Genomic DNA, 18961 nt, shown 5'->3' on the forward strand with positions numbered 1-18961 from the left:
CCAGACCAAAGACTTAGGTTCTTCGAGGCCAAAACTTTACCGTCAATGCATACAAGTGATGCTTATCTGCTATTTATTGCCTTTTTTCTTCAGTTCCAGTAGAGCAGAGCTGTGATCTGTGACTACAATGTGGCCTCATTGTTCACATTTTGTTTCATATATTTTCCCCCCACAGATTTTATGGCACATATTAGGCCCTAACTCTAAAGCCATTGTGACCTCAGGTAATGACGACTTTGGTGAACCTTTGAATGGATCTTTATATTATAAAGATGGAGAAGGTGGAGTAAGAACCATTACTCTAACTATTCTGCCTCATGGAGAAATTGAAGTGCAAGAAAAATTCATCGTTGTACTAAGTGTTGCAAACGGGACAACTGATATTGATCCAAAAGCTGGAAATGTCACTCTTACAGTAAGAATGTGTTCTATTATTATTGATATGTGAGAGCAGCGTGATATCACATCCCTTTGACTTCAGTAAGCTAAAACAGGGGTGGGAACCTTCAGCCTTCCAGCTATTGCAAAACCACAATTCCCCTTATGCCTGGACAGACAAAGCTTTGGAGTTGTAGTTTTGCAGCAGTTGAGAGGGCTAATGGTTCCCATCCCTAATCTAAAGCTTTACCCCATGACTTACCTTTTAAACTTAGTGTTCCTAGTAATCATGTGCATTTGGCCTTTCATTTTTAAGGTTTTGAACTTTACAAAAATGTATCTTTATGTGGCTAAGTTAACACTAAGTAAAAAAAAAAAAAAAAAGAGAAGAACATTTTAATTGATTTCAATTAAATGCATTGAAGTCAATACTGTTTATACACTGTCCAATGCACACAGGGTGAGATTTATCAAACATGGTGTAAAGTGAAACTGGCTCAGTTTCCCCTAGCAACCAATCAGATTCCACCTTTCATTTTCCAAACAGTCTGTGAGGAATGAAAATTGGAATGTATGTATACATGACAGTGTATAAATTAATGGATGTTGTTAGTGCGGGCATCATGCTCATGACAATTATTTTTGGATGTCTTTTACAAACAACGGACATTATTCTTTAGTTATTTACACTCGTTTTTTCTTTTTTTACCATCCTTTTAACATCTTTACTATTAAATTAAAATTTTCAATTAAAGACACATCCAAAACGTGAAATGACTGACGTCATTTTGAGCTTAAAATGACGGACTTCATTTTAAAAAATAATAAATGGATAGGAAAAAACATTGTGAACATAGGCAGCGGAAGAGAATGGTCATGCTGGCTGACCAAGATGACAAGGCATGCTGTAGTCATTTCTCACCATGTAGCTTATCTTGTGGTCAACATTCAAGAGTGAACAGCAAAACGTAATTTTTTTATTTAAAGCCCCGTTAAAACATGTTGGCATAACAAGTTATGTTGTTACTCATATTTAGCATTTGACTTTGACAGGAGACATTATAAGGCTACATTCAGAACGTCTCTTTCTGGCCGTTTTACGGCCATGTTTTTGGACATCTGTCATTCTGAGACAAAGAAAGCTTCTGTATAATGCGAATTACAGCCATGATACGCATAATACGTTTTTTTTTTTTCTCACAATGACAGCGCTTTCAAAAACATCTGTAAAACAGACAAAAAAAGATGTAGCCTATGGCTATGTTCCCACACAGTATTTTAGCTCAGTAAGTAATGGCAAATCACGGACGCTCTTTCAAAACAACATCCATTGTTTTAAAATAGCAGCAACATTGTGTGAACATAGTCTTTCTGTGTATTCAATTCACTCCGGGTTTTGTTTGCAAAATACTGAGCAAAAATACTGTGTGGAACCAGGAGGTGACTTAGAGGAGATATGTGTATATATATACAAAGCCCAATTCCCATCATGTTTTGGAGTACATCACTGGTATTCGTCAGCAAAAAAGGTTTTCCACTATATATCATGACATAGACATGTCTTTCTTCAACTGTATTAACTATGTAACTTACCTGCAATCCACCCATTTTAATGAACCAAACATAGTCTACTTTTGACTACATTCAGCCTACTTTACAAGCGTATACTTTTTTGTGTTTGCAGGGTTTAAAAGCAAAGGCACTGTGCCATAGTAATAAAGTAAAATACATAGCATTGACAAATGTTAATGGAAAAAAGGAATCAGTAACCCACTGTTATTTACTATTTTATGCTATAATTTATGCAATAAATGTTCTAATTTTCCTTCATTAGATTCAAAAATTTGGAGATCCAAATGGAATTGTACAGTTTGCAGCTGATTCACTCTTAAAGAAGAACTATACAGAACCAGAAGGCACTGAAGGCCCATTAACTATAACCCTCAGTATCAAAAGAATTCAAGGGACCCTGGGAAACCTTACGGTACTAATGCTTTTTCCACTATTACTTATAACTCTTTGTGTAAAGGGAACTACACACAAAAAAGAAGTTATAAATCATCGGGAAGACAACAACTGCCCTCTACAAGTCATATAACCAAGTAACCAATCACCTAGATATCCTTACTCCAGCACTAGGGACCCTCTTTGCCTATAGGGACTAATAGTAATTTGCATCAATATTCACTATGCCTTACTGGGCCTTCTTTAGCAGAGTGGGTGACACCACTAGATCTGGGAGACTCAGTACTGTATTTTCTGAAAGCCGTATCTGTAACTAAGAAGCTGCCTGAATTTACAATATTTAGATATGTTAAAATGGTTAGAAAAACATGGCTGCTTTCTATCAGAAACAACACGACTGTTGCCCAAAGGTTGGGAGTGGTTTTGCAGCTCATTTCCATTAATTTTTTTTCTAATCTTGGGTAAACCCTTTAAAGAGTGATCCCATAAAAAAAATGCACAAAAAGCATATATCTGCCGCGTACCTGCCCCCTGTTCTGTAGTATCTGCCCACTACTGGCTCAATCTGCTTTTGCTTTGCACAGTAAAAGGGGTTATCCAGCGCTACAAAAACATGGCCACTTTCCCCCTACTGTTGTCTCCAGTTTGGGTGAGGTTTTGAAACTCAGTTCCATTGAAGTAAATGGAGCTTAATTGCAAACTGCACCTGAACTGGGGACAACAGTAGGGGGGAATGTGGCCATGTTTTTGTAGTGCTGGATAACCACTTTAAGGCTATGTTCACACTACGTATATTTCAGTCAGTATTGTGGTCCTCATATTGCAACCAAAACCAGAAGTGGATTAAAAACACAGAAAGGCTCTGTTTACACAATGTTGAAATTGAGTGGATGGCCGCCATTTAATGGCAAATATTTGCTGGTATTTTAAAACAACGGCTGTTGTATTGAAATAATGGCGGCCATCCACTCAATTTCAACATTGTGTGAACAGATCCTTTCTGTGTTTTTAATCCACTCCTGGTTTTGGTTGCAATACTGACTGAAATATACTGACTGAAATATACATATACTGACTGAAATATACGTAGTGTGAACCAAGCCTAAAGCAAATAAACCAGCAGTACATTTGCTTTAAGATCTTCACAAGGATAGAATGGCACCAGCGCGAGAAACCCGATACCGCTTTTCTGAACTGCTGCCCAGTTCACGTGTACATAGCCATTCTATTCCTGGGCACTGGCCGGGGCTGAAGCACTGGCAGCGGGCCAGGTGGCCCCCAGTGGCATGAAACCCTGCCCCTCTGTGATGCATCTCCATTCATTCTAATGGAGCCGCGTCATAGAGGGGCAGAGGGTTCCTCCCACTGGTGGCGATCTGGCCTGCCTCTAGTGCTTCAGCCCCGGCCGGTGCCTAGGAATAGAACGGTGCCATACGCGGGAACTGGGACGCACTTCAAAAAAAGGACTGTGGCATCGGCTTCCTCGGCCGGTGCCATTCTATCCTTGTGAAGATCTTAAAGCAAATGTACTGCTGGTACATTTGCTTTAACACAGTATCTATCTTTCTGTCTGTCTGTCTGTCTGTCTGTCTATCTATCTATCTATCTATCTATCTACTACTTAGGAGAGGCTGTTGTTTTCCCTCCCTTGGCCAGGTGATCACTGTGCGATGTCAGTGGTGAGCGGGGTTACAGATGAGGCGTTACAGCTTGTCTGGCAACGGAAGAGACAGAGGTCACATGACCTCTGTCGCAGTAGGCAGAGGAGGGAACAGAGGAGTGGATTCAGAGTGGACCAGGAAGTGAGGATTTTCAGAAGCTTCAGGGAGTGAGTCAGGATGTGCTGCAAACAAATGGCTCAATTCTTGTAATAGAAAACTGTTACAAAAAAGTTTAAACTATGGATGGGGACTGAACAGGGTGAAATCTTTCTTATCTGGAGTTTCCGTTTAAGGTATGGTCATACATCTGAAGGGGGGTTGTGCAGACTCCATTCAGAAGCCTGAAATGGTCATAATGTTTTGCAGCAAATCTATCACAAGTGAACACATGCTAACCTGAGAAGACTGGTGTTCTCTTTAACTGCCAATAATAAGACAAAACACAAAAAGAAAAAGTAAAAAGTAAAAAAAAAGTGTGTGTGTGTGTGTGTAGCTGATGAGAATGTCGTACCCACGCTGCCGAGCCCCTTGTATTGTGCAAAGAGTCATTATTGTACCCAAAGACGAGGGGAAGAAGAGCTACTTTGGCCTCATGACATGGAATCCAGATGACACAATCTATAGTATGGCCATATCATACATTAGTAGACAGCTAAAAATGCATGCCCTTCTTAGCAAGTCCAGTGAGGGACAAGGGGAAGGGGGTGAATTAGTTAAGGAAAATCTAAATAAATTGCACAATTCTGCCACTCTACAGTGGTCCAAAAATAATATCTCCCTATGTACTGAAAATAGCAAAATTTCAAGATCTAGTTCTCATACTACTCCGTGGACCTAAAAATGGAAGTTGGTATGACTGATGACATACAAAGAGGCATAATCAAGTTCTCAAGTTTAGGTTACAAACAAACTTGCCGGATCTGCAGCGAGTCTCCTTGCTGCGTTTTTGCAGCGAGACTCGCTGCAGATCCCGGCCCTATACTTTCAATAGCAGAGAAACTCGCAGCAGGGATGTACATCCCTGCTGCGATTTTGTCTGCAGCCCGCCCCATTAACCCCCCGGCCGCCGGACATTATACATTACCGGGTCCCCGTTCCTGCTTGCTTCGGGGCTCCCGGTGTCTGAAGCAAGCAGGAGCTGGGATCAGGTAATGTATATCGGCCCCAGCCCCCGGCCGCACGATCGCCCCCGGCCCTGCAGCCCCCGACTGCACGATCGCCCCCAGCATCGCAGCCCCCGGCCGCACGATCGGCCCCAGCGGGCGATCGTACAGCCGGGGGCTGCGGGGCTGGGGGCTGCAGGCGATCGTGCGGCCGGGCTGGGGGCTGCGGGCGATCGTGCGGCCGGGGGCTGCGGGGCTGGGGGCGATCGTGCGGCCGGGGGCTGCGGGACTGGGGGCGATCATGCGGCCGGGGGCTGGGGGCGATCGGGGCTGCAGGGGGGCGGGCAGGATATACATTACCTGATCCCGGCTCCTGCTTGCTTCGGCGGCTCCCGACACGTTCTGCCCGGCCAATCAGTGCGCTGCCCCGCCGCAGCGCACTGATTGGCCGGGCGGGCCGTGAAGACACCGGGAGCCCCGAAGCAAGCAGGAACGGGGACCGGGTAATGTATAATGTCTGGCGGCCAGGGGGTTAATGGGGCGGGCTGCAGACAAAATCGCAGCAGGGATGTACATCCCTGCTGCGAGTTTCTCTGCTATTGAAAGTATAGGGCCGGGATCTGCAGCGAGTCTCGCTGCAAAAACGCAGCAAGGAGACTCGCTGCAGATCCCACAAGTGTGTTTGTAACCTAAAAAGGATTATCCAGAAACTGATATTTCAGTGTAAATGTGACCAGGCTGGACCACGAAAATCAGGCTTATTGGGCATTACTTTTTGTTGAGACAGGGACTAGAAAGTGCGGAGGAGTGAAACGTATGGGGGGGCATGAGCGTGCATTTTATTTTTAGGCCAGCCTGCCAACTTTTCTACTTAAATATCATTCCCTGGACAAACTCCTTGACTCACAATGAAAGACAGCAGAACACTTAGGAGCATTCCATAATCTTGTTTTCATCATTGTTACAATACTATACAATTACGGGTCTGGGTTTGCTTTCTTTATTTCTTCCCTTTGCTTTTCATTTTGACATTAAATTGTCTCTAATTTTCCATGAAAACAGGAATTGTCTGTTACTATAGACATGAGCGGTCTCAATCATTATTATTTACAGTCCTGAATCGCTGTCCTCTGAGTGCACTCTGGCCAGAAGTTAACAGCAGAATTTTTTTTTTGTGAGAGAATGGAAATCAGTTCTCCACATAAAATATTTTTTTTTAATCATTAGAAAAGTATGACTTCATATCTACATAAGTTCAAGGGGTTAATACGTTTTTGACAATTGCTTACAGTTAGAAGGGAAAACTAAATGATATCCCGCAGCCAACCAAGAGTACCTGCTATGAGCTGTAATATGAGGGTTAGTCTGCAAGACAGTGTTCAGTTTCTCTGCACTGCCACCAAGGGGAGAACTGAAGCATTACATCAAGCCCTTTTAAATTAATAAGCTTTCCCAGTAAAAGGCTATGTTCACACAACGTCAAAAATAGAGAAAAGGCGCCCGATTTTGATATTTAAAAGAAATGTCGGTTTTTGCCGAGATTTAACTGACTGGAATGGCAATGCACTGAAGTCAATGGGAAGACGGACGTCCAATGCACACACTGCATTGAATAACGGACGTTTTTACCACGGACGTCAAAATAATGAACTTGATCATTATTTTCGGACGTCTTTTGCAAACAGCGGACGTTTTTTATTAGTTGTTCAAACAGTTTTTCTTTTTCCACCGTTCTTTCTCCATTTTAAATATTAAATTCAAAGGTCTTTTCAATTAAGCCGCACCGAAAGGCCGATTAGTAACCAAACTAGAATAATGTACAAACACCAGTCATTGCACTAAGGGGAGGCCAGTCAGCTAAATGATGTCCGTTATTTTAGACTCAAAATAACGGACGTCATTCTAAACGGAGCTGAAAAAATGTTGTGAAAACATAGATGTTCAAAGACAGATGTTAGGTCCCCCAGAGAGGTAGATTCCCGTTTTAGCCTTTAACCACACTGGTTAAATAATGTAGGTTCTAAAGGATAGACTCTTTCTCTGTAACTCAGTGTGTAATATTTAGATATTTGACAATAGATTTGACCATTGAGGTCTGGGTTCTTAGCCCCCTACTGATCATTAGGATGTGATAGAAGAGGCACAAAAGTAAATGCTTTTTTCCCCAGCTTGTTGCCTTCCACCTCTTACAGCGGGGGACAAAACCTATAGTAAGTCTATAAAGCATGGGTTTCCAAACTGCGGCCCTCCAGCTGTTGCAATGCTACATTTCCCATCATGCCTGGACAGCCAAATCCAAAGCTTTAGCTGTCCGGGCATGATGGGAATTGTGGTTTCGTAACAGCTGGAGGGCCGCTGTTTGGAGACCTATGCTATAGAGCCTTTCTCCTGAGCTGGGGAGATGTATAACACCCAGACCCTGGCTGATCAAAACATTTGACATTTCTCTATGCTATGTTGTTATTGATGGTGACCTCATATTTAAGCAAATTAATTTTAACAATTATGTTTTATTACTGTAATGTATTTCAGAAAGCATATGAAATGAACAAAATGCCTCTTCCTTCTTCTCTTAGGTTTATTGGCAACTGACTAGCGCCTCAGATATTTTTGGTGATTTCACAGTGACGTCTGGATGGGTTTTTATTCCTGATGGTCAGAATGCTGCACAGATAACTCTTCAGCTGCTACCAGATGATGTGCCAGAACTAGAGGAGACCTATATGGTTCAGCTGACCTCTGTAGATGGTGGGGCAGACTTGGATGAGGGAAAAAGCGTTGTGTGGTTTACTGTCTCGGCAAATGACGATCCCTATGGTGTTTTCTTTTTGGATCCTGCAAGTCAGAGCGTTATAGTCAACAGTGACATGAGTCGCTATGTACAAGTTAATGTCACAAGGCTTGCTGGAACCTTTGGCAATGTCACTGTGCAGTATCAGATATCCTTTGGAAAGTCAGAACGAGATAATCTAACGGGAACAATTTTAGGAAATTTGCTGGTTCTAAATGGTGCCAGCTACGGAGTTAGTACAGTGCCAATCAACAACCAGGTCAGTCATTTCATAGTGACATAATAATAATAATAATAATAATAATAATAATAATAATAATAATAATAATAATAATAATGTTATGTGGTTATTTATTAATTCTTTTATAAATGTATAGGTTTTCCTCTCACCTGGCTTTAATTTTACCCTTGAGCTGACAAATGTCACACTAATGGGTGAAAGTGCTTTTGGAAAACCCCATATACAAAAAGGACAGAAGCCAGCTCCAGTACCAGTACCTACAGAGGCTGCCAATTCAGAGGTATGGCAACAATAACCAACGCAAGTCTCTATTGGTAGCAGAATAGGTAGAACACAATTTTACATACTTCAAAGGCTGTATTATAAAATACAGTTTATTTTCTTTTTAGTACATTATTATGGAGGCAGCCATCTTTCCTGAGTTGCCTTAACAGAATTTAGAGATATGTTTTACAGCAAGCTCTATTAATATAAACATGATAGACCCTTTTGAAATTGTTAGGATAGTTTATTAGGAATGCTGTGTGACCTATGCAGAGTTCATTGCAAAGAAAAAGGAGGAGACTGAGTTGTGAGCTTTTATCTACTGAGAATGGTAATAGATCATGTGTTATCTGTATCTAATGTTACCTTTCATTGTTATGGTAAAGAGGACACTGCAGAAAAGTGGTCTGCCTAGAACTGGAATCTCCAATCATGTTATAAGACTTTAAGGGGTCCAACATTGGCACTGTAGAGCAATTTCTTTTCCATCTTGAAATTGGATAGTTTGCACATTTTATTCCCATTAAGCATTACAAAGCTTGTACAACTCCACATGCCAGTTTGGCAGTCTCTTCAAGGAGACACGCTACTCCCCTAGTGCCAAGCTTAGTGATCAGAGTGAGAACTGCATGATTCCAGGATTATTATATAACATAAAAAATAAAATATAAAAAATGAATAAAAAATGTTTATCATTTGTTTAACAATTTAACATAAGATCTTGATTTAAATAATAGGCCATTGTTGTGATGACCTGTTTCCTTTTAAGGTATGGGTTTTCCTTTAAAGCTTACTTTTTCCAAGACCTCCTAAGGAAGCATGTACCATCAGAAATTATGTTCGAACTGTTTACAATCACAAATAAAGATTCAGTTCATGTCATTTTTCTTGGCTTCTATGCTGTATCAGCTGAGGAACACTGTATGGAATAAATCAATATATGCACTAGGGGTGGAAATACTTCTGATGCTAACGTAAACACTTAATGTCGTTCTTGATCTAGGTTGGTTTTGAATCTGTCACTTTTCGACTTACAAATATCACATCAGGCATGGGCCATGCTGTTATATACAGAGCAGGGTCTTATGGAGCTGTTACTGTAAATTGGAAAACTGGATATCCCACTGGACTCATGCCAAAGAACATCCGTCTTGGTAAACTTACCCCTGAGTCTGGTGAGTCATTTCTCAATGTTGTCATTTCCCTGTTCTATGGCTGAACTATTACTACTAAGTACAGCAAAACTAAAGAAAAGAAAACTTTATTTACAGAGAACCTGTCGCCACATTTGGAACCACTAAACCTCCCTCATGCAGCTGAGGTTTAGCATCTCAGAGCTGCCTAATTATATCAATTCCCATGTTCTAGATTTATTAACATTTACTTTACCTGAGCTTAGTTCAGGACTTTCCAGTGGCTTCAGGTGTATAAACATTGGGCCTATAAAGCTGTGGATGGTACCCCACAATTAAGTGCGTATAAGCAGTAAGGCAAGGAGTACCATCATCAGCTTCAATGTGAATTGACCTGGACCTGCTAGAGATAGCTCCTGGACTCATCTCCACAAATACTAAATCAGTCATTGGTTGACAAAACTAAACAGTATGAATATTTTTGTAAGTCATTAGATCATATATAACTTTTTTTTTTCCATAATGTATTCGATCGTTGTGACAAGATCATTCTATCCTTTGCTAGGTGTTGTTGACTTTAAGCATGGAGAAAACAGAAAATTAATTCCCTTGTACTTGGAGGCAAATGCTAGTGGGCCAGAAGGTTTTGCATTGCAGCTAACCGGACTAAGTAGCAACGTACCCAGCGGAGCACGTTTGAAGTAAGAGACACACTAGACAGAAGCAGTTGGGGGGCTGTTTTTAGTTATTTTCATATCTGTATTGGGTCTGTATCTTGCCATTGCGGTGAGCTGTTGCATTTTTCTGTGTTTTTGTGTGTTTGCAATTTCAGCCATAGCAACGTGCTCCTGGTGTTCTAGGAGAGCTGACAAAACTTGTGTTTTTTCTGTGTTCCTGATGGGGGGAGTGGCTGCCTCTACTTGATCATGCTCTCCACCCATCCCACCCAGGTGGTTATTATTTTTGCCAGTATTAGTTGGATGTATGCCCAGAGTATAGGCTTATTATATGCCATGGAAAGGCCATAGTACAGTCTAGGTCCTTCCCGAGCATGAGGCCACCTTATCATTGGTGGGATGGTTTACACTACTTGCAAATGGTAACCAAGAGCCTCATTATTTTTATGGAGATTTTTTTTGCAGTTGGGGGGGCTGCTTTTAGTGATTTTCATATTTGTGTTTGGTCTGTATCTTGCCATTGCGATGAGCTGTTGCATTTTTCTGTGTTTTTGTATGTTTTCATTTTAACTTGTTATAGAATGTAGGCATTACAGGGATCTAAGAGAATATAATTTTTTAAATGGTTTTATGAGCGCTTTATGGTGGTATCATGTAGGCTGCAAATACTGTAAAGCCAATGGCTCACCCTTCAGCTCTGTCCCTTGATAGGGTATAAAAATATATATTTTGGACCCCCCCCCAATGTGCCACTGCCTCCCTACTGAACAGTCAGAATTCTACCTCTAATGAACTGTGCCACTTTTTGCCACTGTCCTCCTAATGTATTGTGCCACTGTCCCCATATCGAACTGTAACACTACCCCCTTGATTAACTATGCTACTGCCCCATAACGAAACTTGTGCTACTTTCCCGCTACTGAATTCTCTTTGGCCACCATGAATAGAAGGTAACTACATAGGTAAAATAAGAGCTGTCTCATACTTTTTATAGCACAGTTTGGGGATATAATCTATTTATTTAGTTAACTCATACTCTTCATCTCATTTTCTTCTTCTTTTTTTTTTTTTTTTTTTTTTTGTAGACAGGGTTTCACTTTTGCAGAATTTGAACCAATGGGAGTTTTTCAGTTTTCACCAAATTCCACGTACATTGTCGTGCAAGAAGACAACCATACAGTGTCACTACACGTTCAGCGGCTGTATGGTTTCCATGGCAATAAAACAAGAGTTACTTTTCAAACCATTTCAGGAAGTGCCAAACCAAAAGAAGATTATGTACCCATTGATGTTGGAGAAGTGATATTTGAAAGCTATCAAACAAGTTCCGAAATACAAGTTTCCATAATCGATGATAAAAAGTATGAAGCTGATGAACTATTTTACATGAACCTAACCTCGGTGGAAAGTATTAATGTTTACCATGATGGCCCACGATTACATCCTGACTTTAGGCTTTCAACTATAAAAATTTTAGCAAATGATTTCATGTCTGGGGTCTTAAGCATTGGACCTGCAATTACATATATAGATGAAGACTCAAACCTTAGTGCACTAAACCTTGTCACCATTCACATCAAGCGCACCCAAGGTTCTAGCGGCATTGTTCAAGTCATGCTTACAACTTTCGGAGCTCGTAAAGCACAATATGGTCTACAGGGACTTCCTTTTGAACATAGCCATGGGTCAAGAAATGTTTCATGGGCTACTGAAGACATGGACTTTGATGCTCAGGCTATGCTTATTACACTGCTGGATGGACAGAGTGAAACGGAAGTCTCACTGAGGATTATAGATGATGAGGAACCTGAGGGTATGGAAATGTTCTATGTATTTCTCACAAATCCCCAAGGAGGAGCCCAGATAATGGACGGTAAAGATGAGAGTGGATATTCATCATTTTCAGCCATTTTTATTCAAGGTAGTGTTTTTACATTATATTGTATATTACATTTATGAAAAATGTTTAGAAAAGAGTAATTTATGTCTACAGAATTTCTGAACCTCTACCTATATCCTTTATTCAAATGTGGAAGTAATATTCTGGTATCCATCCATATCATGGACTCGCTGGAGCACACTTCAGTTTTGTGGTTAGCCATCTCAGCAAGTTGACATGTTACCATGAGGGTATGGTCACACAGCCATTAATTGCATGTTTTTTTTTACATGGAAACTACACTACTAAATCTTTCTAATGTCATATACATGTTTTGCACATTGCATTCTGATATTGCTTTATATTAGTCCTGGAGCATGTATGAGGGCACCAGAAGTCCTTGCACCTCCAGTCTAAACATCCCCATGATGTACTGTAATGTTTTATGGAGAATACTTTTAAGGTTTGGCATGCAGAGGAGAATGGCGCAGTTAATATAGAATGCCATCTATATAGAACCAATGCCAACTTCTGAAAATCATAAAAATGGTAATGAAATCAGTGCTGTCTCTTAGTGGAGAAAGGCAGCCATCTATTGATAATGATGAACATAGTTAATGATCAAGATAGATGGCTGTCTTTCCCCGCTAAGTGACGGCACGTTCCCGTAGTCACCCTAATCAAACCATACAGAATTCTGTTTTCCTCTGACATACACTCAGGTAAAGACTGATGCATTGTGAATAATGGGCCTACTTCATATTTTAGGAAATGATATACAAAATGGCATCTTGGGCTTCTCTCTGGAGTCAATAGATGGCCTTGTGCTTGACGAAGACTCTTTGGATAGGACAACTAAGTTAATAGTATCAAGACAAGTAAACAGGTTGGAACATTTTATGATTTTAAAAAATAATGTCTGTCCACATTTTTGGACTACAAGTGATTGTTGTAATGATTGCAATGTTCTTATTGTAATGTATTTTCAGTGGTATTCACTCACAGTTACACAATTTTAAGAGCCAAACATTGTGAATACAACTGCAGTACAGAATTAATGTAGCTAAATACTGCAGCTGTTCTTAATAGCAGCCACCTTTATATAATATTTATGTAATACAGAAATTGTACACTCTCACTGACGGACCTAATTTCACATCCTAAGGCAATAAAACATATTTTATCGCCTTAGGGTGTGAATTTAGGTCCATCAGTGAGAGTCTGCAGTCCACAACTCGATTGTTCGGCATTTGATTAGCGGTGGCTGCTGAAAATGGATAAAGCCCTAAGGCTATGTGGAAAACATGGATATAGTCATTGGCTGTATCCATGTTTTCAAGACAACCTTAGAGCTTTATCCAACTTTAGCAACGACCGCTAATCAAATGCCCAACGATCGGGTTTGGATGGACTCGAGCATGCTCGAGGTTCGCTCATCTCTGCTATAGAATACCTCCATCTTTTATGTGGGCTAGTGTTTATGCACCTGCTTGGCATTACCCATGGTGAGGTTACACCTAGACTTTATATCTCACTACAAAAAATTGTGTATATCACTGAAAAGAAGCAGAAAAGTGAGTTTTCAGTGATTTATTACATGCTGTCGGGAAGGCTATATTCAGAAATGTGTATCACAGTTATACAGTATCTCCCGCCTGCCTCCCATCCTCCCATTACACAGGACCGTTTAGCATGACCGAGCATTCCTGCGTCCTCTATGTAGAGAGTTCTCTCGCTGTTACTTGTTACACGGCTAACCCCCATCACCACTGACATGATCTGTTGGTGGTTGTTCTAGACAGTCCTATACACCTTATGCTGGCTGGTTAAACCAACATAAGTTTACGGGTCTAAGGTGTATGGGATAAGACCAACAACATCTCTCCAGTCTTTTTCTTTTTTTTTATCGACATAATAGTTTTGATTTCATGTTACTCTAAATTGTCTTTTTTCAGTTTTCTTGGTCAAATGTAGATTTCTTTACTTTAGGGCATTTGAAGACGTGAAGATCTATTGGCGTGCCACCTTTAATAAAACTTCAGTTGAACTTTCCAGGGATGATGTGAGCCTGGTTAATGAACTGCAGGCAGTATCAGGATATACCATCTGCACTGCTGGACAAACACAATGCTATATTACTGTGGAAGTGAAAGACGACAAGGTCAGTGCTGAGAAACCAATGAAGGCTAATTTCGTGGGAGGACAGAGTTCAGCACAGAGTTCCTGGAACATTGTTAACACTAGGAATTGTTAAACCTTTCTTTTACACCTTTTATGTATGGTGGATTACATTTCTAAGATATTTTAAAATGTGCGTTTATATGGCATGAAGCATTCTCTGATTTCTAAGAAAATAATACTAATTATTATTATTCCTTTATTTATATTGAGCCAACTTATTCCACAGCACTGTTCATAGCTTGTCATCATTTAAATTGCTTCCTGTTCCTATTAGGTCACAATTTAACTCCCAAATTACTGGCCTTCTCTAGTAGGGTGCAAACATTTAGGGTGAACAGATACTTCCTCTGCAAAAAGTTTCAAAACCCAATTCACATGTATAGTCTAGTAATCTGAAAACAAGCGGTGTGGAACCTACAAAGGTTAGGTTATATCAGCGTTCCAGTAGCCTCCTAGAAAGCTATTTCATTCTGTATATGTTATGTCTGTGGAGAATGAGCAATAACTTGCCATACTTACCTCAGTTCTAGTAGTCCTTATGAAATTGGCGGATTCTGGGGCTATAAGCTGTGCACATATACAGCATACTCTAATATAACAGCATAAAGGGTTTATCTTGGGAGGGAAACCAGTGCTGAGTGGCAGGAGAGCGACACAAACCACTTTGGCTTTGCCAGGGAATTTAGGTGCACGATAAGGGAAACAAACTATAATGATAGCAAGTTGCTCTATTATTTGCAATAGCTAATCTACTGGAAGGTTATTGAAGGAATTTTGTGAGATCACAGCTCAGAAAACCCTCTTGACTGTTCCAAATAAAAATATTTTAAATGTACTTGGTCTCTTGAAAAAAATAGTTTCTGTTGCCATGGCCAGGAGCTTTCTCCCTGCTTAGGGTAGTCCTTCTGGCAGTGACATCATGTCCACTAAGATGTCAAGTCACATGACTATTGCAACCAATCATGGCAAGGCCATCTAGCTGATAAGAAGGTTTGTCAGACTGGAAATGATCTCTCCCCGATTTATTACATTTTATTGGAAAAAATAACTATATATGTTTGCTGTCCCAGGTGCCTGAATTTGAGGCCTATTTCTTCATTGAACTGTATGACGTAAGTGCTGGTGCGTTAATAAACGGCAGCACTCGGTTTGCCAAAATACTAATCATTGAGAGTGACTCCCCGCGGGGCCTGATATTCTTTGCTTTGGGATCTCGAGTGGCCGTAGCGCACAAGAAAACGACTTTAATCAGCCTGCAAGTATCCAGACAACCTAACTCATCCCAGTCTATTTCTTTTACATATATTATTATGGTGAGTTGGAACATATTGATTTATTACGTGATATATAACTGTATTGTAAAGAAATTGCTTGAGATGAGGAGATTTAGATTTATAACTGTATCATATATTTCCCTAAGCCTTGATCCCTAGTTTATTCCATAGATAAAGTGTACTATGGCCCCAATTGAAACCTTTTTTCCCCTTACTTCCTGCAATCTCTTTGAGGTATCATCTATGGTATTTTTTTATTAGGTCCATATTGCAAAATTACTCTGTATATTACTTTGGAAATAAGTTTGTAGATTTGACTATGGTAACATGGTTTACTGTAGGACTAAAGGTGACTGTAACTTCTGTAAGCACATTCTGCCACATTAGTCTTTACCAGGAAGGCCAGCTATAGCCTACAGCCCCAACTGCTAGACCAAATAAAATACATCTGCTATCATTTAATGTGTCTGTATGGGTTGCAATGTATGAATTCCATAGGGGTCACAGATTTGGTCAAGATTTACAGTACGGGTTCTCTTACATTGCCCAACAAGCAGCCGCAAAAGAGCACCAGTCAGCATGAGATCAGCCGATCTACAACCAAAATCCCAATTCTAAGTATTCCCATTATAAATTATATGAACTGGGGCAGTGTAATGGCCAGAACATATAGCTTTGTGTAGCATAATATGTAACAATTTTATATTCATTTGTGTTTAAGGAACTAAATAGACCTGAAGTGATTGGACATACAGTGATCTATCCGGCTGTCGCGGGACAGGATTTTGTAAGCTCAGAGGGGAAACTTACCTTTGAACCAGGGCAAAAAAATATTGTTCTGGATGTCACCCTTACACCAGAAACGGCATCACTCAATCCCTATCCAAAGCGTGTTCAGGTTTTACTTGTGAACCCCACAGGAGGTGCCAAAATAGATAAGCTATATGGGACTGCCAACATCACCATTGTGTCAGACTCCTCTTCTCAGTCTACCTGGGGGTTACTTGATCAGCTCCAGCAACCCTACGATGAAGTCATTGTAAACAGGGTTCTCCAGACCCTCAACAATAAGGCAGGTGCTGAATTCACACAAGAACAACTTGGTGCCACAATAAGTATCCTGGAGAAGGTAAAATGCAAATGTACAATGTAATCCCATGATATAATACTGGTCATTAACACTACTTTGATTTTGCCTGTGATAATTCTATTTGCATACACATTTTTGTGGCTATTAGTGTTCATATAGATTTACATTTACTTTGTACTGTCTTTCTAAAATTTAGATTACTTATAGATAGCAGTTATATTACTAGTCTTTTACAGGTGGACAAATAAATGATGATTCCCATTAGTTAAAGGGGTTATCCAAGATTAGAAAAAAGCACCACACCTGTCCCCAGGTTGTATTTGGTATTACAGGGTTCTATTAGTTTCAGGGGAACCAAGCTGCAATACCACACACAGACTGGTATGGACAAGAGCGGTGCCATTTCTGGAAGAAAGCAGCTATTCCCTAATCCTGGATAACCCCTTAAATCTTCATGATGGAAATCTGGATTCACATACAGTATATCTTCTCAAAGCTTAAATGCTGCTTTATGGATGCACTATTATATTGTTAACATTACACCCTAAAAAATTATATTTTTCTTAGGGCCTTCCATCCCCCGCACATACAAAAAAGGAGACTTACTTAGTATCAATGGCATTCTCATCATAGAGGCAGAACATGGAATAAAGTACCAGCAGAGTCAAAGTGATTTGGATTCTACAATCTGCAATATCCATCAATCAATCAATCAATCAAGCTGTGTCCTGGCTTTGTTGCAGATTGCCCCTCTGTTCTTCTGTTGTATAGAGTGATTTTTAGTAAATGAAATAATTTACAAAATGCTAGGTCTTACATTGGCTATCACATAGAGGGAAAAATGAGAGTGATTTAGGTTGCAGTCCAAGAGTCGGATAAATTGGAAAACAGTTGGAAGTAACGCAAAATGGGAACTACCATAGTTTACAACAAGCATATTATGCATTTATGTAATTTGATTCTTCAATTTTTAAACCTTATGGTCTTTTGGATTAAACAATCAGTACTCACCTCTCCCTATGCCTTTGCAGTGCTGTCTCACTGCTCCAGGACTCCCTCCAGGCTGCGGCATCTCCTTAAGCTGCAAAGTCCTAACCGGTTGATGGACAGCCCGCTCAGCCAGTCAGTGACTGGGACAGGACACTGCTGCAGTTACTGATTCGCTGATGGGGCAATCTATCAGCCAAGTCAGGTATTTTCCCCCCGAGTCATGAGAACATCGGAACTGGGAGGAAAATGCCTTCTGGCGGGGTTCCGGGGCCTGTGAGGTAAGTAGTGATTGTTTATTATGTTACCCCCTGCCAGCTGATAATTTTTTTTTATATCGCTGAACTTCTCCTTTAATGACATCCTTTGAGAGGATTTGGTTTTATAATTGTAATTCCACAGTTTTGAAGTTCCGATAATTTGAATACGTCTATTTCCAGGAGATCTGAATAAATGATGAATAGTATTGAGCGGACCTGTCAAACTTATAATGAATGAATATTTTTTGTTCCTTGACAGGTAACAAGTGATGGGGAAAGACAGGTACTGAGTGAAGAGAGCCGCATTCTGTTTTATGACATACTCTGTAGTCTTGCTAACCCGGACCGCCTGGACACACGTGGATATAGCCCATTGATTAAAGTTGCTGAAGTGTATGCCTTCTCCCTCCTTGCTGGAGTCACCTGTGGTTCTCAGAGCATACGGTAAAATATTATAGAATGAACATTTGTTTTTCTTTTTTTTTACCTGTCTTGCTTATATAGAAAGGCAGAATACATGCAGGTCCAGCATACTTTGCATATTCTAGGAACAGTCCATGAAGCTTATTACCTTCCGTCTAGAATTCTAGAAATTTTAACATCTCTTCCCTACATCTGAATGGGGTTTGTGAAAATCCACGTACATTATGTGGAAGTAACTCCATTCAGATGTATGGGATGGAATATAATTTTTTTTTTTTTTGCTATAAATGATTCCAATATATATTATTCTATGGCCATTGTATTAACGCACCATATAACATTAAAGGTTTAACTACAGCTGTGTTTAACTATAGCTGTGTGCTTATACCTAATACTTTATGTGACTAACACTTTTCCATTGAGAATTCTTGCTGCATTTGTCATCCACAATATATTTCTATATGTATCATTATCTTATGTAGTTCTGTGCGTCATCCAACCTGATCAATTGTATCTGATTGACCAATAGAAATAATAAGGCTCTATTATCACTTACAGTTGTTGCATTGACCTTATCTGTATAAATGTTTGCCCTTTTTATGTGATTTCTGTTTAAGCTTTGGAGGCAGTAACAGAGGTCTCCTGGAGTTTTCA

At 40.1% G+C, this 18961-nt stretch overlaps 1 protein-coding gene across 8 annotated transcripts in view; it reads left to right on the forward strand.

Annotated features, from left to right (window-relative positions):
• The window catches only part of ADGRV1 (adhesion G protein-coupled receptor V1), a 354135-nt gene that overhangs the window by 204993 nt on the left and 130181 nt on the right, over positions 1–18961 (forward strand). For 7 of the 8 annotated variants that reach the window (XM_069962903.1, XM_069962904.1, XM_069962902.1 and 4 more), the window contains 12 exons: positions 176–415; positions 2213–2362; positions 7684–8157; positions 8276–8419; positions 9407–9578; positions 10102–10237; positions 11299–12134; positions 12861–12978; positions 14082–14253; positions 15344–15586; positions 16269–16676; positions 18144–18328. In XM_069962903.1, the coding sequence (XP_069819004.1) occupies positions 176–415; positions 2213–2362; positions 7684–8157; positions 8276–8419; positions 9407–9578; positions 10102–10237; positions 11299–12134; positions 12861–12978; positions 14082–14253; positions 15344–15586; positions 16269–16676; positions 18144–18328 (3278 nt within the window). The remainder of the gene's footprint in view (positions 1–175; positions 416–2212; positions 2363–7683; positions 8158–8275; positions 8420–9406; positions 9579–10101; positions 10238–11298; positions 12135–12860; positions 12979–14081; positions 14254–15343; positions 15587–16268; positions 16677–18143; positions 18329–18961) is intronic. The other variant, XM_069962907.1, reaches the window with a different exon arrangement.

Source organism: Dendropsophus ebraccatus, chromosome 3, assembly GCF_027789765.1.
Source record: "Dendropsophus ebraccatus isolate aDenEbr1 chromosome 3, aDenEbr1.pat, whole genome shotgun sequence".
NCBI lineage: Eukaryota > Metazoa > Chordata > Amphibia > Anura > Hylidae > Dendropsophus > Dendropsophus ebraccatus.